This window comes from Saccopteryx leptura, chromosome 9, assembly GCF_036850995.1.
Source record: "Saccopteryx leptura isolate mSacLep1 chromosome 9, mSacLep1_pri_phased_curated, whole genome shotgun sequence".
NCBI lineage: Eukaryota > Metazoa > Chordata > Mammalia > Chiroptera > Emballonuridae > Saccopteryx > Saccopteryx leptura.
Genome location: NC_089511.1, coordinates 41,348,988 through 41,374,099, shown reverse-complemented (window position 1 = coordinate 41,374,099; position 25,112 = coordinate 41,348,988). Strand labels below are relative to the sequence as shown.

The window sequence follows — 25,112 nt, the reverse complement described above, 5'->3', positions numbered from 1 at the left end:
CCATTTAAGTACCCAGTTATTCCAGCACTATTTATTGAAAACACCATCCTTGCCCACCTGAATTACAAAGAACTTTTATCATAAATCAGGTGATATTATATATGTAACTCTGTCTGGACTGTATTCTGTTTTATTATTTGTCTTTTTGTCATTGCCACTACAGTATTTTGAAGTCCGTAGTACTAAATCTCTAGCTTTTTCCCTACGTTTTCAAGACTGTCTTGGCTATTGTATTGTATGTCCTTTCAATTTCCTATAGATGTTAGAATCAACTTGTTAATTCTCACCAAAAAGGAAAAGTTCTTGCTGGAATTTTGTTTGTGAATCTAGATGTTAATTTGGGGAGAATTGACATTTTATCAGTATTTAATCTTTCAACTAATAAATATATATGTCTACATTTGTTAAGGTCTTTAATTTCTCTCAGCAATTTGTAGTTGTCAGTGCACTTAGATAGATTTATACCTGGGTATTTGATGTTTATTGTTGAAACTATAGATGGTATTTAATTTTTAAAATTTTCCAATGGTTTATAGCTGGAAGTATAGTTGCTTTTTGTATATTGTCCTTGTCTCAAGCATTTATAAAACACCTACTGTTGATGCTGTTTATCAAGTTGAGAAAGTTCTCTTTTTAATTTGTTAAGATTTTTTTTTTTATTAATGAGGGATGAATTTAAACCAGTGCGTTTTCTGTGTCAAGAGGATCATATGATTTTTCTCTTATTAACTATATCATTGTGGTAAATTATGTTGATTTTTAAATGTCAAACCAACCTTTCCTTCCTGAGGTACACTCTGGCCATAATATATTAAACCTTTTTTAAAATTTTTTTATTTTACTGTGTTAAATTTGCTAATACTATGTAGAATTTCTTTATATATCTTCATGAAAAATATTGGCCCATGACTTTGTTTTCTCCTAATGTCTTTGTTCAGTTTTGGTGTTAGGCTTCTACTGGCCTCATGAAATGAGTTGGGAAGAATTCCCTGTGTTGATTTACCACATGAAAGAATCAAGTTGTTCTTTAAATTTGGAAGAATATACTGTTGAAGCTATCTGGGCCTAAAATTTTCTTGATAGGAAGATTTTAAATTAGGGAATCAATCTAACTCTTTAGATGTTACGTTTTTGTTTTGTCAGTTTTGGCATGCTTTTAAGGAATTTGTTTTATCTAAGCTTTTACATTTAAGAACATAAAATTATTATTATTATTATTATTTTTTTTTTTCTCCATTTTTCTGAAGCTGGAAACAGGGAGAGACAGTCAGACAGACTCCCGCATGCGCCCGACCGGGATCCACCCGGCACGCCCACCAGGGGCGATGCTCTGCCCACCAGGGGGCGATGCTCTGCCCATCCTGGGCGTCGCCATATTGCGACCAGAGCCACTCTAGCGCCTGAGGCAGAGGCCACAGAGCCAGCCCCAGCGCCCGGGCCATCTTTGCTCCAATGGAACCTCGGCTGCGGGAGGGGAAGAGAGAGACAGAGAGGAAAGCGCGGCGGAGGGGTGGAGAAGCAAATGGGCGCTTCTCCTATGTGCCCTGGCCGGGAATCGAACCCGGGTCCTCCGCACGCTAGGCCGACGCTCTACCGCTGAGCCAACCGGCCAGGGCCTAAGAACATAAAATTATTGATATTCTCTTAATATCTTTTTAATGTCTGTGGCATCTATAATGAGGTTACATCTTTTATTCCTGCTATTGTTTATTTGTGTAGTTATCCTGTTTTTTTCATCATTGCTCTTGGTAATGTTTTTTCTTCCTCTGGGTACTTTCGAGATTTTTTTTCTCTTTGGTTTTCAACAATTTGACTATGCTTGGTTGTGGATTTGCTTTTTGTTCTGTGTGTTTTATTGATACTTTCTATTTTTTTAATAGTCTTTAGGTTTGCTGAGCTTCTTAAACTCTAGTTGAAGCTTTTGATTAGTTAACTTATTCAATATTAATTTCTCTCAAATCTATTCTCCTTCTAAGATGCCACTTACATGTATTGTAGCTCTTTTGACTGTGTATCGTGTCTTTTATAGTGAATTCTGTTCTTTTGGGGTTTCTTTTGTCCCCTTCATGTGGTTAATTTTTTTTTACTTGTCTTTGAGTTCACTCATCCTATCTTCTTGTCTGGTCTCATGTTAAAACTGTGCCATGACTTTTTACTTTCTTAATTTGCTAATCTAGATTGTCTATTTGTATTTTGTCTTTTGTTTTTTTTATAGTTTTCAATTCTACTTAATTTCTTCATCTTATCCATTTGCCTCTTTTTTCCTTGTCTTTAACATTTAATTATAGCTATTTTAAGTTATTATTATATCTTTTGAGCTGCTCATATTTAATTCCATTAAATTGTATCATGAAGCCCGTCCATCATGAAGTACTGAAAATCTGATGGAAAGAAGCACGAATGGAGAAGCCTCTCACTGGGAAATGCTGTTAACGAGAGAGGTTGTGAGAATGTGGTCCTTTGAGTCCTCAGACTTGGGTGTGAATTTGTTTGCCAACTCCATCCAATATGAATTGTTTGTGGTTCTGCACCTATATTCTGTTTTTAATAAATCTTCTTGCATGTCTGGTCATTTTTAATTGTATGACAGATATTGTATCTAAAACAACTGTGGGGCCAAGGCCAGCTACTATCTACTACTAGCCTTCTCATTGTAAATGAAAAATTAAACTTTTTTTCAGATCTCTAGTAGACAGGAAATTCCTAGTAGACAGGAAATTTCCAGAATGTGTTGTCACGCTTTTTAGTTTTAACCAAGTAATTTAAAACATTCTGTAAGTGAAGTAATAATCTTTTATTATGATAGATTTATTATTTAGAAGAGTGTAAAATACTAAAACAATGTAAGTTACTTGGTTTTAAAGAATTTTCTTCTCTAGTAATATCCTTTTGCAACGTTCCATCCATCAAGTGTGGTCATTTTGTAAGCATACCATATAGTCTTGGCTACAGAGATGTTTGGCTTTAAAAAGAAGGAGCAGATCCCCCAGATGCAAGAATTCATCCTGTGAAGCTACCTCATGGGGCAGATGGAGAGGTTTGGGAATGTGACAAAGGTAGAAGGAGGTATTGAAGTTAGAATGTTCCCTGGTCAGTCTACTTGGAAAGTGCAACACTTGAGATGTCCCATTAATTAGGGAAAGGCCAGGAGGAGAGACTAAAAAGGGAGATACGAAGTGATGAAAACTATGGGAGAAGTCCTTCTGGATTACTATTGATTTTTTAGTATTTAGTACAATGCCTGGTACATAGGTTATGTCATTGGTAAAAGAATGTTAGAGCTTAATAAATAGTAATAATAATATTAAAAAGAATGCTTTCAGGTTTTAAGGAAGAGATACATGGATTATTTTGGTTTTAATTTCCTGGAATCTCTATACACCTGGGGAAATGCAATGAGTCACCATTAAATAATTAGTAACATGGTGCTGCTTCTTGAGTATTTAGTTTTACATGAAATTATTAATAAATTGTTTAATGATCAAGGAACTTTGTGCATACAGAGGACTGCTCACTGCCTTTTGTACTTTTATAATGCTGTTTATTATATTCTTATATCTAATAAAAAAAATTTTTCTTAAAAGTTTAAACAAATCACAAATCAGTTACTCTCCTTAAGCAATTTAGACTTCTGTTAGTATTTTAGTACAATTTATTCTTTTGGACATTTTAAATGTTTTAGGAAACACATAAAATATACATAATTATTAAAATTTTGGTTACTTCACTTACATGAAGTCAAAAGCTATTCTAAAACATCAGTGATGTGGTTATAGTTAATTTCTATAATCTTAATTGCTTCCTATTATGCTAATTTTAATCTTACTAAAGTTTCAGAAATAGTACTTTATTTGCTTTTCTGGATTTATTTTCTTAACACAAGACTCTTAAGACAGGTTTAGATCAGTTGTTTCTTGTTTAGGACTTGGTTTATCAATCAGTTGTTTCTTGCTCAGGACTTGGGACCAGATTATACAATCCAAGATCACTGAAAACTGGTTTGACCATTGTATGTCTAGATCAAAATGATTATGATCAATTTTTAGGAATTACTCAAAATTCATGTGCTGGTAAAATGATATGTTCAAAGATCTTTACTACAACATTGTTACAGTGAAAGACTGCAACACAACCCAAATGATCATTGCAGCAGATTGGTTCAATAAAGTATATCTGTTTAATGATACACAGTTTAGCTAAGAGAATTTTGTAATTCTGTATGTACTAGTAGGGATCCAGTCCACGATACATTAAGTTAGAATAGCAAATATGTATAACAGTATGTATAATATGCTACAATTTGTGTTCAAAATTATATATTTGGATGTATGTGTGCAAACTATATTCTCCAAGCCATATCAGATTATTCAAATCTATCCTGCTCTAGTCAAAGCCTGAGGTTTCTGGAGTTGGGGATAATAAGATATTTGCCCATTCTTCTCACTAATAACTCAGGTGTTTGTGTGGAGTGAACAGAGGGGAAGCGATCATTTGTAGAGCTGTAATGCAAGTGGGATCTTACGTAGCTTCTGTTGCCTCCCCCAGCTCTGTCATTTTCCAAAAGAGGAGCCCAGACGAGGACTAGTCTTTTTCTGCAGATATGAAAGCCATGGCTCAGGTGAGGTGCTGTTTTCTTCTGTTCAAATGGAGTCATTTATATTCCTAGTTCATGTAAACATTTGCTTTCCTCATCATGATGCTTTTTGGTGTTTAAAAAAAAAAAATTCAGACAGTGTAGTTAGAAACAATGCCAAACTTCTCTTACCTTTGCTCTTTTGAAAAAGGTCTCTAATAAGCCAATTTAAGTAGTTCTCTGTTTATGGAGATAGTTATAGAAAAAAGAAGTGGTTCAATAATGATTCTTGGGCAAAAGAAAAGACTATCTGGTTAAAAATCTTTATATACACTTTTAACTTGCAGTAACTGTTAGAGGGTCAGGTGGTTGGATGACAAGTTTCTCTGAAGAGGTATTGATCAGATTAAAGAAAATTCTTTATGCATTTTATTAAGAGGCCTTACGTGTTTCCACAAAGAGATTGTGAATTACATGATGTAAATAAAAATGGTCTGGCTGAGACCAGGTTTGGAAAAAATTTTTTTTACACTGGTTACCATGGTGCCCCTTCAGGAACTGACCCCCTGTTTTCTCCAAAACAACCCAGTGCCCTCCCACCCAGTTCTCCCTTCTTCTTTTAAATAATGTTTACAAACTCATTTTGTAGTACTTCAGCATCTTCTGTCTTAGACTTCTGCTAGCAATCTTAATTCATTTGTTAATGAATATAATTTGCTTGGACAGTGATTTGATAGGATGAAAATGAGTACTTAAGTCACCTCATATAGAAAAGCCCTGATCATCTCTACAGACCTCGGTTTTCCAGTGAGAAAATATGTGTAATAAGGTGTTGTTTGAGTTCAGTCTTAGTAATGGAATGATCTCCATCAATTTCCTGTAGCTCAGGAACAAAGGGAATTTATAGTTGAACAATGGTTAGGATTATAAGTAAAACTGGGCTATTGGGGAGGTCTTTAAAGATCACTTATAGCCTCAATGTCTGAAAGCAAAAGAAAAGTTTCCATTTATATCCACATAATAAAATTATTCGGTGAAAAATATGCTTATGGAAAGAATTTGTTGTAATAAGGATTAACGTATTATATAATAATGTGACATTAGAATTGTTCAGTCTTCAATCATACACAAACTTGATTTTCTAAGATAAAATATTTTTAAAAGTCATTTTACACATGTGTACAAGTGAAGTAGTACTATTCCAGTTTTATCACCAGTCCCATTCCCAAAAGGTGGCTATCCTCAACTCTTTTTTTAAATTTACATTTTTAATTACAGTTGATTTTCAGTATTATTTTATATTAATTTCAGGTATAAACCATAGTGGTTAGACAATCGTATAATTCACAAAGCGATTCCCCCCTGATATCTCAAGTACCAGCCTGGCACCATGCATACTTATTATGATATTATAATATTATTGACTATAATTCCTATACTGTAATTTACATCCATGACTATTTTGTAACTGTACTTCTTAATCCCTTCACCTTTTTCACCCAGACTCCAAACCCTTTTCTCCTTCAACTCTTGAATATGGTGTAATTGCTCTTTTTTTCCAAGAGAGAGACAGAGAGAGGGGGGCAGACAGGAAAGGAGAGAGATGAGAAGCATAAACTCATAGATCGCCTTCTCCTACATGCCTTGACTGAGGGGGCTTCAGCTGAGCCAGTGACCCTTTGCTCATGCCAGCGACCATGGGGTCTTGTCTGTGATCCCAGGGACAAGCTGATGACCCTGCGCTCAAGCCAGATGAGCCCGTGGTCAAGCTCAAGGTTTCAAACTTGGGTTCTCAGTAGCCCAGGTCGATGCTCTATTCACTGTACCACCGCCTGGTCAGGCTAACTGCTATCTTTTGATGAATCAATTTTACTCATTATCTCTTGACTTACTGCAGAGTGGAAGGGACATTGTACTCCTGTGTTACATCCTTCATTTCCTCTGATTCTGTTATTAATTATATTACAGTTTTTGGTTAAATCATTAGCGTACGGAATATTAGGATTGTAGATACCACTCACTGCTGAGCTATCTTGGCTTTAATCTATTACAACTTTTCATTTTTCCTGAGCTTAATTTATTCCCCCACATTTGCTTAGTTGTCTATGTATTTTTATCTAAAATCTCCAGAATCACAGTCACATGCCAGTTAATATGTTTTCCATCTGGTCAAACACGTCCTTTCTTTTGAACATGGAGATTTCCATCTCCTTTCCCTTCTTACCATCTCCATTCCCTTCTTACCCCTGCTCCCTTCTAGTCTTGTTGATCTGTAGCTTATTGTAGTTGTCATGAGACTTCTCTTTTTTGTTTCCTGGGATATTCCTTCACTGTTTTCCTGTGTTGATTTACCTATTTCTTGACTCACGTGTCTTCCTCTTTTCTGGTTTACTCCCCCATTTTGGTGGAGCACATCCCTGGTAGTTTCCTAAGAAATTGTGCTTGTGTCCTTTCATGTCTAGGAATTTTTTTTCAATCATTACAAAAGAATGATAGAATTCTGTTATAGCATTCTTGGTAAGAATATCTTTTTTTTTTTTCCATAAGAAGATTGAATTGTTCTTATTTTTTAATTTTAGCAGTGTTAAGACTCCTGTTGCCTCTCTAATTTCCGATGTCTTTGATATGATCTACTCTTTTCTGGATGTTAATGTCTTCTCTTTATCCCTTCTCAAATTTTATTTTTAGTATTTGGGAAAAAATACGAGAGAAAGAAGCACATATGTATTATATGACAAGTATTGTGTTAGGCATTTGTATATACTATTTCATTTAATTAGAAATCTCCTCTTAGTAGACTTTGGACCTTCCCAGACTTATGCAGATAGTGGAAGTGTCCAACTATACACAGGTACTTTTGTGTGGAGGAAGTACAATGTCATGGAAGCACATTGATTCCATTTTGCTTATTTGTTTACGGTCCTCTGCTTGCATCCCAAGCATTCAGCCTCTCTATAAGCTTGCTATTTTTCAGTTCTTCTACCTTTATTTTTTTCCCTTCTCTCTTTGCTTCACAAAACCATTTTTTAAAAATTAATCGTCATTTACATGATTGTTGTTCCAGGAGTCAGTGATGTTCAGTGATGTGTCCATAGATTTCTCTCAGGAGGAGTGGGAATGCCTGAATGATGATCAGAGAGCTTTATACAGAGATGTGATGTTGGAGAATTACAACCACCTGGTTTCAATGGGTAAGGACATCTGTCCATATTAATCAGATTCTGCCCTCAAAAGGTCTACTTCCTCCAGGGTGAAATACTCACCTACCTTTCAAATAACCAGTTAGGTTTCTAATCCAGTTCCCAGAAGAATGTTTTTAATATTATAGAGTGAGAAGGAAGAAGCTGCATTGAGTTATGGGAGAAGTTTCAAGTCCTCATTATGTCTCATAAATCTGTTAAAACTTTTTTTGACTTTTATTTTTTTAATGAAGGGACTGGATTTGAATTCTGGGACATTCTTACCATAAACATATCTCATTACTTTTTTATAAGCAGGACATTCTATTTCTAAACCAGATGTGATCTCCTTCTTGGAGCAGGGGAAGGAGCCCTGGTTGGTTGGCAGAGAAGGAGCAGGAGGCCAGTGTCCAGGTAAGTGAGGCATGGCAGTAATGACCCAGTTGTTCAGTGGAGAGACTGCACCTTAGAGATGCTATCTGGGAAGCTCCCCCTAGCTTTAGATCTTTCAATCAAAAGTAACTCTTCTCAGCATAAGCTTTCAAATGACCTCTGGCAGTGTTCTTTTCCTCTTACACTTTTCTCCTAATTCTAATTAGTTGGTGCTCTCTTCAATCCTCTTCAATGATATTCCCTTCTATTCCTATTTGGATTTAGTTTCTTATCAGCTTCTCATCCTCTTATTAGCCTTAAAAAAAGCATCACTGTCTCCTGAAATACATCCTTTTCTACATTGTCAAAGATTTAGTTCCTTTAGAGTTTTTTAGATACAGTAGTTCACATACTTATTGGTTCAGTCATATATATATTTTTTTTTAATTTTTTTTTTTTAATGAGAGACACACAGAAATAGAGAGAGACAGACAGGAAGGGAGAGAGATAAGAAGCATCAACTCATAGTTGTGGCATTTTAGTTGTTTATTGATTGCTTTCTTATATGTGCCTTGATGAGGGGGGGCTCCAGCTGAACCAGTGACCCCTTGCTCAAGCCAGTGACCATGGGGTCATGTCTATGATCCCACACTCAAGCTGGCAACCCCGTGCTCAAGCAGAATGAGCCTGCGCTCAAGCCGACAACTTCTGGTTTTCTGATCTGGGTCCTCAGCATCCCAAATCGATGCTCTATCCACTGAGCCACCACCTGGTCAGGCCAGTCATACTTTTAATGAACATTTACCATTTTCTAATGTTTGTAAGATACCTTCTAGGTGCTAAGGATATTTAAAAAGCAATAAGTAGTTATAGAATGTGTAGCTTTGTAGGGTTACTAGGACATGTCTATATATAACTTCTACAAAGTGGAACTACCGTAAAAGAAGTTAAAATAGGGAGCTCAGCAGAAAATGAGGACTAAAGATGTAGAAAAGGCGCTGATCCACAAAGAGGCCAGAGGAGAATAGTTGAGCATGCATGTCATTGACTTTAGATAGAATATGGGAATTAAAGGCTCTGTGCTTCCATTGAGAACTTAGAGCTGGTAAATTTAAAGAGATATGGTATAAAGGAGGAAAAACAGAACACATTCAGTATAGGTTTATTGAGTACCCATTGTACACCCAGCACTATTGTTAACACTGAAGTTACAGTAGTGAACAGATCGTGAAAAAACTATTCTTAAACTTGCCCTCCAGTGCAGGGATAGATACACAACTAAATGAATATATAACAATCGGGTAGTAGTAAATGCTAAAAAGAAAAGCAAAGTAGAAAGAGGCGGTAGACAGTGCTATTTTATGTGACATGGTAAAAGAAACTTTTTCCATTATGATGACATCTGTGCAGGTACCTGAAGAAGTACAGCAGTACTTCTGGTATATTTTTCAACCTGAGGACTTACATTTTTTTGATGATAGAAAGTCCTTGGCAGTCATATCTTTAAATACTACCTTGCTACCATTTCCTCTTTTCTCTCTTAAGCTCTTATTAAACGGACATTAGAACATCTGGATTCTTTCCAATGTCTTTTAATCTTCATCTGTTTTCCCATTATATGCTGCTTTTACATAGAATTCCTTAGTTTGATTTCTGTTGAGTCACTTATATATTCAGCTATGAGCTTTTGGCTCTTCAACTTATCCATTAAGTTTGTTATTTAAAAAGATAGTATAGTTATAAAATGTAATTATAAACACAATAGGGTATATATAACATAATAACATAAAAATATAACATGTAAATCTCTAGATTTGCATATATAGGAGATTTGCTAGGAAATGTACCTGGGAATATAGTTTCTGGGTCTTGGCCTGCATACTTACTCAGCTTTACTAAGTAAAACTAAACTATTTTTCAAGTGTTTATGTCACTTTCTCTCCCCATAATTGATATTGTAAGTTTTTTTCATTATCTTAACAATCTGATTAATGAGTATAAAGTCTTATTTCACTGTTTTAAATTAAATTTTTCTAGTCATCACTGAAGATGATTACCTTTCCATAAGTTCTTTGGCCATTAGACATTAGTGTTTCTTCTGTGTGATACCACTTTGATCACTTTTGTATTAGGCTATTTGTCTTTTTCTAAGATTTGTAGGAATTTCTTATATTTTTTCTGGATACTAATTTTTAGTCAGTAATATGTATTATAGACATCTTTTCCAGTTGAAGCTTCTTTATTTGCTTTTTTATGATATGTTTTGATGAACAGTAATTCTCTGTGTTAGTATGGTTAAATTATATGTTTAGTAGTTACATAATATATAGCTTATAAAAAATTCTACCTTTTTCCTGTATGCTTCAAACCTTTGGGGTTCTTAAGAAACCTTTCCCTAGTACAGTTTTCTTATATTTTTTATGTTCAGACTTTCTTATTCAAGTCCTATTAATGTAACTGGAATTGATTTTTATGAAAGGCATGAAATAGAGATCAATTGTAATTGTTTCTCATATAAAAAACAAATTATCTTTGCCCCACTGAATAAAAAGTATATGTTTTCTACTGATCCACAATGCTTTTTCTTTCATATATTAAAATTTCATTTATACATAGTTCTCTCTTGTTCCATGAACTTTTTAAATCTATCCCTGGCTTAATTCTCTTGCTTTCATAAAACATTCTGATCTCTGATACAACAGATCCCTCCACTTTTCTCTTCAGAAGTGTTGTAGTTTTACTTGTCTTTATGGTCTTCCATATGAACTTTAAATTATATTAAGTAAAGTTTCATTTAAAATGTTGAATTTTAAAAACAGCCATTTATGATAAAAACTCAACAAAGTGAGTATAGAGGGAACATAACTTGAACATAGTAAAGGCCATATATGGCAAGTACACAGCTAACATTATACTCAGTGACAAAAGCTGGAAGCTTTTCCTCTAAGATCAGGAACAAGACAAGATTCTTGCCAATTTTATTTAACATAGTACTGGAAATCTTAGCCAGAGCAATTAGGCAATAAAAAGAAATGAAAGCAGATGACATGGTATTGTATACAGAAAACCCTAAAGACCTGCACCAAAAAAAACAAAAATCACTGTTAGAAGTAATAAATGAGTTTAGTAAAATTGCAAGACTCGAAATCAATATACAAAAACTAGTTGCATTTTTGTACACTCATAACAAGCACTCAGGAAGAGAAATTTAAAACAAATTCATTTACATTTGCATCAAAAGGAATAAAATACCTAGGAATAAATATAACCACTGAAAACTATAAGACACTGATGAAAGAAATTGAAGAAGACACAAAGAAATGGAAAGCTATTCTGTGCCTATGGATTGAAAGGGTTAGTATTGTTAGTTCTTTGGGTATACTACTACACTAAGGAATTACACATTCAGTGCAATCCCTGGCAAGATTCCAGTGACAACTTTCAGAGAAATAGAAACAGTCCTAAAATTTGTATGGTACTACAAAAGACTCCAAATTGCCAAAGCAATTTTGAGAAAGAAGAAGGAGGTATCTGGAGGTATGCTTTCTGATTTCAAGCTATAGTGGACTTTTGAACAATGCAAGTTTGAACTGGGTGGGTTCATTTAAACATTTAAGGCAGGGGGCAGGAACTTAGGGCTTGCGAGCCAGATGTGGCTCTTTTGATGGCTGCATCTGGCTCGCAGACAAATCTTTAATTAAAAAATAATGTTATAAATATAAAACATTCTCATGTATTACAATCTATTCATTTCCTACCGATCATGTTCATGGTTGCGGGTGGCTGGAGCCAATCACAGCTGTCCTCTGGGACAACACCAAATTTTTATTGGATAATGCCTAACGTACATGGGTCGTTGTGAGGTCAGAAAGTAAACTTACCTCCTTTTAATCAAGTCAGCTAGCTAATTGCAGAAACCCTTTTGAAGAAGAAGATGGCTAAAAGAAAAAAAGGAGTATCGTACTTTTCAGCAGGAATGGACAGAGGAATTCGCCTTTGTGGAGAAAGCGGTTCTGCAGTGTGTCTAATATGCAACAATAAAATTGCATCAATGAAAGGGTCAAATATAAAGCGGCAGTCTGACACACGCCATACTACATTTGCATCAAAATATCCAGCAGGGAACAGCAGGAAGAAAGCATGTCAAGAGCTACTGTGCAGAGTACAAGCCAGTCAGCAGCAACTCCATGTTTGGACCCAACAAGGTGACTGGAATTCGGCTAGTTTTGCTAGTGCTTTAGCAATTGTGAGAAACGGAAAGCCATTAACAGATGGGGAGTATGCCAAAACATTCATGCTTGATGTTGCCAATGAACTTTTTGATGACTTTTCGGATAAAGACAAGATAATCAAATGAATAAAAGACACGCCTCTGTGGGCAAGAACTGTTCACGATTGTACCATCATGATGGCAAATCAAATTGAGGCAACACAAGTGAAGGACATAAATGCAGCATCATTCTTTTCTCTCGCTTTGGATGAGTCAACAGACGTAAGACGTTTATCCCAGTTCAGCGTGATTGCAAGGTATGCTGTCGGTGACACAGTACATGAGGAAAGTCTTGCTGTTTTGCCTATGAAAGAGACAACAAGAGGGGAGGCTCAGATGTGTGGCGAGCAGCTTGGTGAGGTGATGTCGCTGGTCATTCGGGTGGTCAACTTTATTGTTGCCTGAGCTTTAAATGATTGCCAGTTTAAAACACTGCTGGATGAAGTTGGGAATAATTATCCTGGTCTGCTTCTGCACAGCAATGTGCATTGGTTGTCAAGAGGGAAGGTGCTCAGCTGTTTCACAGCTTGTCTGAGTGAAATCTGTACTTTTTTTGAAATGGAAAACGTCAAGCATCCTGAGTTAGCTAACACTGAGTGGCTCCTGAAGTTCTATCTCATGTACATAACTGAGCATCTGAACCAGCTCAATGTGAAAATGCAAGGCGTTGGAAATACAGCCTTATTTCTTCAACAAGCAGTGTTTGCGTTTGAAAACAAGCTGGAGCTCTTCATCGCCGACATTGAAACAGGTTGTTTACTACACTTTGAAAAACTGGGAGAGTTTAAAGACGCGTGCACAGCAAGTGACCCTGCTCAACTTCTTGATCTCCAGCAGCTAGCGGGCTTCACATCTAATCTCCTGCAGTCATTCAAAGTGCGCTCTGGAGAATTTCATGAGCTCTTTTTTTTTTTTTTTTGTATTTTTCTGAAGCTGGAAACAGGGAGAGACAGTTAGACAGACTCTCGCATGCGCCCGACCAGGATCCACCCAGCACGCCCACCAGGGGCGACGCTCTGCCGCGACCAGAGCCACTCTAGCGCCTGGGGCAGAGGCCAAGGAGCCATCCCCAGCGCCCGGGCCATCTTTTGCTCCAATGGAGCCTTGGCTGCGGGAGGGGAAGAGAGAGACAGAGAGGAAGGAGGGGGTGGGGGTGGAGAAGCAAATGGGCGCTTCTCCTATGTGCCCTGGCCGGGAATCGAACCCGGGTCCCCTGCACGCCAGGCTGACGCTCTACCGCTGAGCCAACCGGCCAGGGCCTTTTTTTTTTTTTTCAATTTTATTTATTTATTTTAGAGAGGAGAGAGAAAGGGAGAGAGAGAGAGAGAGAGACAGAGAAGAGAAGGTGGGGAGGAGCTGGAAGCATCAACTCCCATATGTGCCTTGACCAGGCAAGCCCAGGATTTCGAACCGGCGACTTCAGCATTTCCAGGTCAACACTTTATCCACTGCGCCACCACAGGTCAGGCGAGCTCACTCGTCTTTTTAAGTTCATCACCCATCCACACGAGTGTGCAGTGGACAGCGCCAAACTGAGTTACATCCCCGGTGTCTCCATCAGAGATTTTGAGCTACAAGCTGCTGACCTGAAGGCCTCAGACATGTGGGTGAATAAGTTCAAGTCACTGAATGAAGATTTGGAAAGACTTGCACGACAGCAAGCAGAGTTGGTGAGCAAACACAAGTGGGGAGAAATGAAAAAACTTCAACCCACAGACCAGCTGATAGTCAAAACTTAGAACGCGCTTCCTGTCACATACCACACACTGCAGCGTGTGAGTATTGCTGTACTGACAATATTTGGCTCTACGTATGCTTGTGAGCAGTCTTTCTCACATCTAAAGAACTTTAAGACCAACCTATGATTACGTTTAACGGATGGAAGTCTCAATGCCTGCATGAAGCTTAACCTCACCATGTATCAACCAGACTACAAAGCCATCAGCAAAACCATGCAGCACCAGAAGTCGCATTAATGGTAAGAAGTACTTTATTCATCATTGGTTAGCAACAGCATAACAGTGTTATTAAAAAAAATTCCGAGATTTATTATACTTTAAAAGTGTTGGTCTTACATAAAATGCACACATTTACTTGTATTTAGTGTTAAACACATTGTATGGCTCTCATGGAATTAATTACATTTTAAAATATGTGGCATTCATGGCTATCTCAGCCAAAAAGGTTCCCGACCCCTGATTTAAGGGCACCTGTTGAGTTCAGATCCGTATTGTTCAAGTATCAGCTTTATTTTCATACCATGGTTGAAAATTTGTGTAAGTGGAGGGCTGACTTAAATTATTTGCAGATTTGTAACTTTTCGGGTGGTCAGCACCCCTTACCCATGTTGTTCAGGGTCACCTGTATATTCCAAACTGTGTAATCAAAACTCTATGGTATTGGTATAAAAACACACATAGATGATTAATAAATTTATTAAAAAGGAGCTAAGAATATACAATGGGGAAAGGACAGTTTCCCTAATAAATGATGTTGGGAAAACTTGACTAACATGCAGAAGAATGAAACTGGACCACAATCTTATACACAGAAAATCAACTCAAAATGGATTAAATACTTGAACAAAATACCTGAAACCATAAAATTCCTAGAAGGAAACATAGGTAGTAAACTCCTTGACACCAACCTTAAGGTTTTTGGATTGGACACCAAAGCAAAGGCAGCAAAAGCCAAAGTAAACAAGTATGACTAAAGTGCACAGCACTTTAGTATGACTAAAAAGCGTCTGCACAGCAAAGGAAATCATCAAGAAAATGAAAGGCATCCTATGGAATGGGAGACAGTATTTGGTTTAATGCCTAAAAAATAGATATAGAACTTATATAATCTAACCAAACTACACTTAAAAGATAGAAGACAGTTTGATCGGTGGTGGTACAGTAGATGGAACATAGACCTGGAATGCTGAGGTTGCTGGTTTGAAACCCTGAGCTTGCCTGTTCAAGGCACATATAAGAAGAAACTAATACAAGCTGATGCTTCCTGTTCCTCTCCCCACCCCCATCCACTCTTAAAATTCAATAAATACAATCTTAGGGAAATAAAAGTTTGGCCTGTGGTGGTGCAGTGGATAGATTGTTGACCTGGAATGCTGAGGTCACTGGTTCAAGACCCTAGGCTTGCCTGGATCAAGGCACATACAACAAGCAACCAATGAACAACTAAAGTGAAACAACTTTGAGTTGATACTTCTTGCTCCCCCTGCCCTCTGTAAAATCCTTAAATTTTTTTTTTAAAAAAGAAGATATTCAAAAGCAAATGGAAGCTTCAGAACTGAAAAATACAATGGCCAATTTTTTGAAAACCCACTGGATAGTCTCAATATGAGAATGCAGGTAATGGAGGAAAATTAGTGAACTTGAAGGTGGGTCAAAATTAATTAGACAATATGAATAACAGAAAAAAATACCAAAAACAAAAAGAATTCAACTTCAGGGACATGTTGGATAACAACTAAGGTCTAATATTTTTGTCATTAAAGTCCCAGGACAAGAGAAAGTCAGGACTGAAAAAACTTTAAAGAAATAATGGCTTACTGAAATTGGTGAATGATACCCCAATTCAAGAAGCTAAGCCACCTCCCAGAAAGGATAAACTTAAAGGAATCCATACCTGGACATATAATCAAATGGCTGAAAATCGATGATAAATGTATTGAAAGAACCATAGAAGAATAATGCATTACTTGTAGGGAAACTGATTTTTAATGAATGGATTTCACTTCATAAACTGCATAGGCCAGAAGAAAGTGGAACAGTGTTATATTTTACAGAAGAACTGTCAACCCAGAATTCTATATCCAGCAAAAACTCTTCAGGAATGAAAGTGAAAACAAGAAAGCAATGTCACTGATGTACAAGGCAACTGACTGGCCTAAGTTACCATGTAGGATTAGGAAGTAGTAGGGGCAGTGGCTAATGAGAAAGGCTATACTGTCTTCTCAAAGGGATAAGAACTTGTTAAGGCCAGGAGGCAGCTGTCATGTGATAATGTAAGTCCAGGGATGCCAGTCTTTTAGGAAAGCCAGAAGTCCATATTTCTTTATTAAATCCGATATCTCAAGGCTGGTAACTTCAGACCTTTAGAGAATTGTCGAGAGGATCACCAGACAAAAACCTGTGAGTAGGATACAACCTGCTGCTGCTTCTAGATTTTTAGTTCTAAGTTTCCTTTCACTTTTTTTTTTGAACCTCAGAAATTCTACCAAGATATATCTAGTAGCTAAAATCTTTCTTCATAAATCCTACTCAGCCCAGAAGGGAACCACTGGTTACTAAAAATTTTCTTCAGCTCTGGAAATCTGTTTTATTTTTGGTTCTGTATCATCGCCATACTTTCCTTCTGGGACTCATTTTATGTTTATTTTCCAGATAATTTTCCCATTACTTTGTCTTTTTTTTTTTTTTTTTTTGTCACCATTTCTATCCTTTCTCATCTGAGAATTTTTAAAAATTCTAGTTTTAGTGATTGACTTTTCACTGTGGAATTTGAAGATAGTAGTTTACTTTTACACCCTGTTTCATCTTCCAAATATAATTATATCACAGTTTTAAAATTAAATCATTATTCACTTCTCTTTATTAAGTAAATCGTTTTTATTGCTGAGCTCTGTTTATTTTCATGCTATTAATCTTTGTCTTCATTGAGACGGCCTTATTTTTCTGTTTATCTGTTACTAATACAACTCTTCAGACGTATCAGGTAACTAACTGGTTAGTTTTATTTTTTAACAGATATCCCTCCACCCTCTGTTCTTCTGCCCCAGTTGAGACAGTTAGAGAACTGCCATTTTAGAATTTCCCTTCATTATCATTCAGTGGATTCCTTTAGCATCCTCCCCTTAATTCCCTTTACCTTTCTCCTTTAAATTCCTTTTAACTCTCTTCTGTATATTTGTATACCTTGACTGTTGGATCTTCTGCTTTCTTCTTTCTTGGTTTATGTCTTCATTGTACTGAAACACATCTTCCAAAGACAATCAAGAAAAGTAGGCAAGAGAAATAAATAGAAATTATATTTTATGGATCCTTGAATATCTGAAAATATTTTCATTTCACCCTCATATTTGATAATTTGTAGATGTAATTTTAGGTTGAAAAACAACATCAGAATTTCAGTGGCATTGCTCCGTGAATTTCTAAAATCTTCTAGCATCTAATGTTTTTGAGAAGTTCAAAACCAATTTTTTAAAATTATTTTATGTGACCTGTTTAATCTCTTTGAATGGAAGGTGTTAGAATTTATTTTTTATTTATGATGTTCTAATATTTCATGTTAAAATATCATGATATTGATTTTCTTCTTTCATTTGGCTGGGCACACGAAGAGACATTTTATTCTGCAAACTTAAAATAATTTAACTATTCTTAATCGTTTGTTCCCCATCGTTTTCTCTGTCTCTATGTTTCAGACTTAGTTTACTTTTTATATCCAGTGCCTGGTACCATGTCTGACACATAGAAAGGGCTCATTAAATTTTTGAATGATTGAACACTCATAATTCAGATCTTAAATTTCTTGTCCTAGCCCTAGAATATATTTTTTTATTTTTCATCTCTTTTTTATTTTGCACTTTCTGTGGGATTTTTATTATGTTCTAATCCTTGAATTAATTTTTATAAAAAATATTTTCTTCTTTGACTATTTCTTTTTCTGACATTATTTTCTTGTGGGATTGTATGTTTTTAGAAGCATTCTTCTTTTGAATTAAAGAATATTCTCTATTGTCTCTCTTTCCAGAGCTCTTTTTTCCTCTTTGTTTATTTTAATCTCTCATGTGTAAGTTTTTCCTGAAATAGCTAGTGACTTAAGGCTGTCTGCCCTATAAAACACCATTGCATTAAAAAACTGATCAGAGCTCGTTGGTGTCTTAGGATGGGTAGATTTATTGGAAGTGATCTGACTGAATAGTTTATTGGCTGAGACCATCTACCAGGTCTGTCTCTCTACAGAATGAAATCCCTGACTTTTCTTTCTGGGAATTAATAAAATGAACTGGGCTGCCAGATTTTGGGAGTTTACTTTCCATAGCAGTCTGGGGAATCAGCCTGCTGTATGAGGTAGGTTCGAGATTTTGAGGTCTGCCTGTTTTATTCAGATTTTCAAGTGATCATCTTGTTTGCAGTCCCTCATGTACCCCTACTTTTCAAAGGTACCTAATGATTGCAGTTCTTGAAAATATGTGTGGGATTCTACAGTAGGACCATTCTGCAAGTTCAGTTTCAATTTGTTTTTTTTTATGATTGATACATCATTTATTACTATTCCATCTACTCTCTTGCTTCCAAAATCTTTTTGCTGCTCTTTCCTCTCCCATTCTCTTTATCCTAATAGTGTTTTTTTTTTCTTTCATTTAATCTCATTACTATCACTCAGTGGGGCTTCATGAAGAAGTAGAAACAAATGCATATATTCAATATGCCATGTTTAAAAAGGGTATGTTCTTTTTTTCTAGAGGAATTTTTTAGACTTTTTATTATTAAACAGTATTCATACTAATTGAGTCAGTCAGTAAATATTAGTTGATCTTCTAAAATGTGCAAAAATACACCTTGATGAAAACATCATTTTTCTTGCCTTCACAAAACGTAAGACCTATTGAGGGGAAAAGATATTAAGTGAACCTAAAGAAATATGTAATTAGAAATTTTGAAAATCCTTTGAAGGAAGAGAATAGAGTGCTAAAATGATTATTACAAAGAGAGTACAATTTAGTAATGGGATTAAGGAAGACCTCAGAAAGTAGGGCCTATAAGTAGAGATTTGGAAAATGAGCAGTAGTGACCAAGGCCAACAATGAAAGAAAACACCTCTGTACCTGGAAAGGACATAATAGGGACTAAGAGCTGGCGGTATTTGAAGAACTGCAAAATAGGGTCAGTATGATTGGAGCTTAGAAACCAAAAGGGAGCATAGTATGAGATTTGGTTAAAGAGGCAGGCAGGAACCAGATCATCCAGAGCTTTGTAGACCATGTTTAGGAGTTTGGCTTTTATTGTAAGAAAAATATCATGGGAATCCATTGAAGAATTTTAAGCACACCAGTGGCAGGCAGTGCCATTCTAGTGATGTGGGTTCAAAATTGTAAACCTTAAGTGGGAACACTAGGTAGAAGGCTAGTGGGAGAGAGATTTCATATTGGGTAGTAAAGACAGAAGGAAGAGTTTCAAACTATATTTTGGAGCAAGATTAGAGAGTATTTGCTGAATCATTATATGAGGGAAAGAGGAAGATGATGGTACTAAAATGATTTCCACTTCACTGGCTTGAGGTTTCCCTCTGGGTCCATAGTATGCTTTTCAAAGTACTCCACTTGCCTAACATTCTCATGTTTGTGTAGAAATTCTTTCATAATACTATATCAAATCCAAAACAATTATTTTATACCAAATACTTTTCATATATTATTCCCAATCCTCACAATGATTGTGCTAGTTATCATTCTTATTGTATAGGCAGAGAATTGGTGACTCAGAAAAATGAACTAATTTGCACAAAGAACAATGCTTGTAATTAACTGAGTTTGAATTAAAAACCTATATAACTGACTCTTGTACCCCTGATTTTTCAATATCAATACATACCTTCCATTATATTCTCTTATCTTGTTTTTGAGCCTTTAAATGCCTTTCCTTTCAGTCAGTCAGCACCACTATAGTACTTACGTGTATGTTAAGTCCTTTTCTGGTAAGGTCAGCATCACAGAATTCCAAGGCCCCAGACATATATCTAGCCTCAAAAGAACCCTCCCTATCTACGGCTCATGGTAGATTCATTCAACATTTGACTTTTCTTAAGCTATTCCTCCATTTGGATTGCTACCCTTTATTTCTTTTATCATTTGTTAAAGAGACTGTGGATCTCCAGTTACTGAATCTAGACAGGTGCTGTTGAATAGTCTTTCAGCAGCGATGGAAATATTCTATATCTGTGACTCCAGTATGGTAGCCACTAGCCACTTTTGGCTATTGAACACCGGGAATATGAATAGTGCCAATTAAATTTGAATTTTTAGTTAATTTTAATTGTTCAGTTTAAATAGATAATATGGTAGTGACTACTGTAATGGACAACACAGATCTAACCAGGGGCTAGCAAACATTTTTTTTTTTTTCTGAAGCTGGAAACGGGGAGAGACAGTCAGACAGACTCCCGCATGCGCCCAACCGGGATCCACCCGGCACGCCCACCAGGGGGCGACGCTCTGCCCCTCCGGGGCGTTGCTCTGTCGCGACCAGAGCCACTCTAGCGCCTGGGGCAGAGGCCAAGGAGCCATCCCCAGCGCCCGGGCCATCTTTGCTCCAATAGAACCTCGACTGCGGGAGGGGAAGAGAGAGACAGAGAGGAAGGAGAGGGGGAGGGGTGGAGAAGCAGATGGGCGCTTCTCCTGTGTGCCCTGGCCGGGAATCGAACCTGGGACTTCTGCATGCCAGGCCGACGCTCTACCTCTGAGCCAACCAGCCAGGGCCACAAACATTTTTTATTAAGGGTCACATTGTAGTCAATGTGGTCTCTCTTGCAACTATTTACGTCTGCCATTGTAGCTTAGAACACTCATAGACAATGCATAAATGAATAAGTGTGGCTGTGTTTCAATAAAACTTCACTTATAAAAATACTTGTAGTGCTGCAGGCATAGTTTGTCAACCCCTTAGAATTTTTCCTTTGACATAGTCATTTCATCCTGTCAACTCTGTTAAGTAGGTATTATCATTTCCTTTACATTTTATGCTGTGGCATGCTGTTATATGTATATGTATGTGTATGTGTGTTTATGATTAGAATCATCCTATAACAAAGGGGATAAGATTATGTTATCTGTTTATTTAGCACGCTCCCCTAAGTAACTCTGGTCTTTAGGAATGTTTGGAAACTAATGGCTTAATTACGGCCCTCCTCTTACTATATGATCTCTCCTCACTCTTCTAGTTTTTAAAAATATGGTTCAATTCTTCCATTTTAATTGAAGTTTTATGTCTGTCAAGAAAAATGTGAGTGATTACTTTCATATTTTCTTTCAGTCCTGGGATCAAGATATGAGACCAAGAAATTATTTCTGAAGAAGGAAATTTATGAAATAGAGTCAGCCCAGTGGGAGATAATGGGAAGACTTACAAGACATGACCTTCAGTGCTGTAGTTTCAGAGATGATTGGGAATGTAATGACCAGTTTGAGAAACAACATGGCTCTCAGGAGGGACATTTCAGTCAATCAGTATACGCCAATGAAGACACGCCCACTTTTAGTCAGCATCCATCCTTTACATTACAGCAAATCATTCATAATGAAAAGAAATTTGGTGCCACTAAGGAATATAGGAAAACCTTTAGACATGACTCACAGCTTGCTACACATCAGATAATTCATACCATTGAGAAACCATATGAATGTAAAGAATGTGGAAAGGCCTTTAGACATCCCTCAAGACTCAGTCATCATCAGAAAATTCACACTGGCAAGAAACCCTTTGAATGTAAAGAATGTGGAAAAACCTTTATTTGTGGCTCAGACCTTACTCGACATCAGAGAATTCACACTGGTGAGAAGCCCTATGAATGTAAGGAATGTGGGAAGGCCTTTAGTAGCGGCTCAAACTTTACTCGACATCAGAGAATTCACACTGGTGAGAAGCCCTATGAATGCAAGGAATGTGGGAAGGCCTTTAGTAGTGGCTCAAACTTTACTCAGCATCAGAGAATTCATACAGGAGAGAAACCCTATGAATGTAAGGAATGTGGCAATGCCTTTAGTCAGAGCTCACAACTTATTAAACATCAGAGAATCCATACAGGTGAGAAACCCTATGAATGTAAAGAATGTGAAAAGGCTTTTCGTTCTGGTTCAGACCTTACTCGACACCAGAGAATTCATACTGGTGAGAGACCCTATGAATGTAAAATATGTGGGAAAGCCTATTCCCAGAGTTCACAACTTATTAGTCATCACAGAATTCATACTGGTGAGAAACCCTACGAATATAGGGAATGTGGGAAGACCTTTAATTATGGCTCACAACTTATTCAACATCAAAATTTGTACTGGTAATAAACCATAGAATATATAAAATGTATGAGAAGGCTTTTAATTATAGCTCAAAACTATTCAACATCAGAGAATTATCTTGATAATAATCCTTCTAAATAGAGTAATGAAGAAACATGTCATTTGTTGACTACAGCTTATTCAGCCCAAGAAAAATGTAGGAAAAACACCCCATAAGTAAAATACATTAATAAAATTTGTATTTCTCTTGACATCAGATAACTCAGCGTAGCAAATATTGAAAATGACAACTTTTAATACCTTTATAACCTTAAACATCAGAGAATTCATGCTGAAATGTAGTCCTGTGTTTTTTATTTTCCTCCTAATTTGTTTATATTCCTTTTAAAATTAAATTTATTGGGGTGACACTGATTAACATAATTATACAGGTTTCAGGTGCCCAGTTCTACAACACATCTCTACACTATGTTGCGTGTTTATCCCCCAAATCAAGTATTGTTATATTCTTAATTGTTTAATTCATCTTAAATTTATATGACTGTAAAGTCCATCTGTTTACATCATGGTTTGTAAAATATTTTATTTTTAAAATACCTTTAATAACAGAGAAGTGATCCCTCTATTTTTGAAGATGACTTACATTTTGCTCTTTACAAAATTTAGGCTTTCTTATTGTAAAAACTGTCATGAAAAGCTTTGCACTCAGTAAACAGATAGCCCTAAATGGCTTCATGGTGTTTCCTGTGTTGCTGTAATACCATTTTATCAAACCCCTATTGATGGACATTGTAGTTTCTTCCAGAGTGTTTGCTGTTATACACAGTACCCTGATGGACTTTCTCCCGTGGCATATTTTTTTTTATCATGGCTTTATTTTTAATTGTAGAAATAATGCATGAATATATTTTCCTTATAAAAGATTTAAGCATTACAAACAAGACAGACATAGCCTTTGACTACTATCCTTGTACCCATTTTCCTTCCTGAAGGATAGTTATTATCTGTTAATATTTATCCTTTCTGAGAATTTTTTTTATACATGTGTGCCTCAGTAGAAATTATAAAATGGGGTTAATTATAATATCTACCTCATAATTTTGTGTGAGGATCAGGTAATACAAAGTGTTTAGAATTGTGTATGTCATAATAAATAGATACTCACCGAATGCTAGTCATTGTTATATTCATTGTTGTCATTAGTATTTGTTTAAAGAGAATTGTTTCTGCAGACCTTACTCAGCATCAGGCAAGATATGTAATTGAAGAATGACCCATTGAGGGTAATGTATTAAGAAAATTTTCTTTCATAACTTCTTTTTTATGAAACATGAAATAATCTTGGGATTTGGTGGGGAAAGTAATGTGTGTAATGTGTGGGAAGAAACTTATTCACATTGACATCCTTTTGACTACTTATAATACCTACTATAAAAACAAACAATACAGACAAAACATTGTTGACACTTCTGAAGAAAAAGTATGAAAATACGAACATTAGGCTTGAAAAATGGATAAATATAAATATATTTTCATATAGATAGAGAAACCTTAGAGTTACTGATTTAAAATGCTGTACTGATTATTATGCTTCTTTCTGATACATTCAGAAACATAAAATTATTTTTTAGGAAGATGAAAATTACCAGTATTGACTCAAAGAAATTCAGAGCTCTTAGAAGACTCTTACACAGGAAAAGGGTAAATTTTACGTGCGTATAGTAACTATTGACAAAGCATCAGACACCTTTTTTTGGAGGGGGCAAAACATTACCAGATGTTCAAGGAATTCTTTTTTTTTTTTTTTTAACAGGGACAGAGAGTGAGTCAGAGAGAGGGATAGACAGGGAGAGACAGACAGGAACGGAGAGAGATGAGAAGCATCAATCATTAGTTTTTCGTTGCACATTGTGACACCTTAGTTCATTGATTGCTTTCTCATATGTGCCTTGACCGTGGGCCTTCAGCAGACCGAGTAACCCCTTGCTGGAGCCAGCGACCTTGGGTTCAAGCTGGTGGGCTTTTTGCTCTAACCAGATGAGCCCCGGGCTCAAGCTGGCGACCTCGGGGTCTCAAACCTGGGTCCCCTGCATCACAGTCCGATGCTCTATTCACTGTGCCACCACCTGGTCAGGCCAAGGAATTCTTATATAGAAATAGACATGCCATAACAAACTTTAACAATCTTTTTTTGTTTGTTTGTTTTTTGTATTTTTCCGAAGTTGGAAACGGGGAGGCAGTCAGTCAGACTCCCGCATGCGCCCGACCGGGATCCACCTGGCATGCCCACCAGGGGGCGATGCTCTGCCCATCTTGGGGCGTAGCTCTGCCGCAACCAGAGCCATCCTAGTGCCTGAGGCAGAGGCCACAGAGCCATCCTCAGCACCCGGGCAACTTTGCTCCAGTGGAGCCTTGGCTGCGAGAGGGGAAGAGAGAGACAGAGAGGAAGGAGAGGGGGAAGGGTGGAGAAGCAGATGAGCGCTTCTCCTGTGTGCCCTGGCTGGGAATCGAACCCAGGACTCCTGCACGCCAGGCCAACACTCTACCACTGAGCCAACCGGCCAGGGCAACTTTAACAATCTTGATGTTAGTAGTGTATTAGGAGGACACACAAAAAAAGAAGCTATTTTCCAGTATGATTCATGACATTGTTGCAAGCATACTAAAGAAATGAACAAACTAGGTATCAAAAAA

The 25,112-nt window shown here is 36.7% G+C and overlaps 1 protein-coding gene across 5 annotated transcripts in view; it reads left to right on the top strand.

Moving 5' to 3' along the window:
• The window catches only part of LOC136380486 (zinc finger protein 14 homolog), a 104,296-nt gene that overhangs the window by 7,058 nt on the left and 72,126 nt on the right, over nt 1–25,112 (top strand). For 2 of the 5 annotated variants that reach the window (XM_066348306.1, XM_066348307.1), the window contains exons 2-5: nt 4,546–4,618; nt 7,638–7,764; nt 8,068–8,166; nt 21,436–24,251. In XM_066348306.1, coding sequence (XP_066204403.1) covers nt 4,601–4,618; nt 7,638–7,764; nt 8,068–8,166; nt 21,436–22,460 — 1,269 coding nt within the window. In that variant the 5' untranslated portion in view covers nt 4,546–4,600 and the 3' untranslated portion in view covers nt 22,461–24,251. Of the gene's footprint in view, nt 1–4,545; nt 4,619–7,634; nt 7,765–8,067; nt 8,167–21,435; nt 24,252–25,112 lie in introns of those variants that run through there. The other 3 variants (XM_066348310.1, XM_066348308.1, XM_066348309.1) reach the window with 3 other exon arrangements.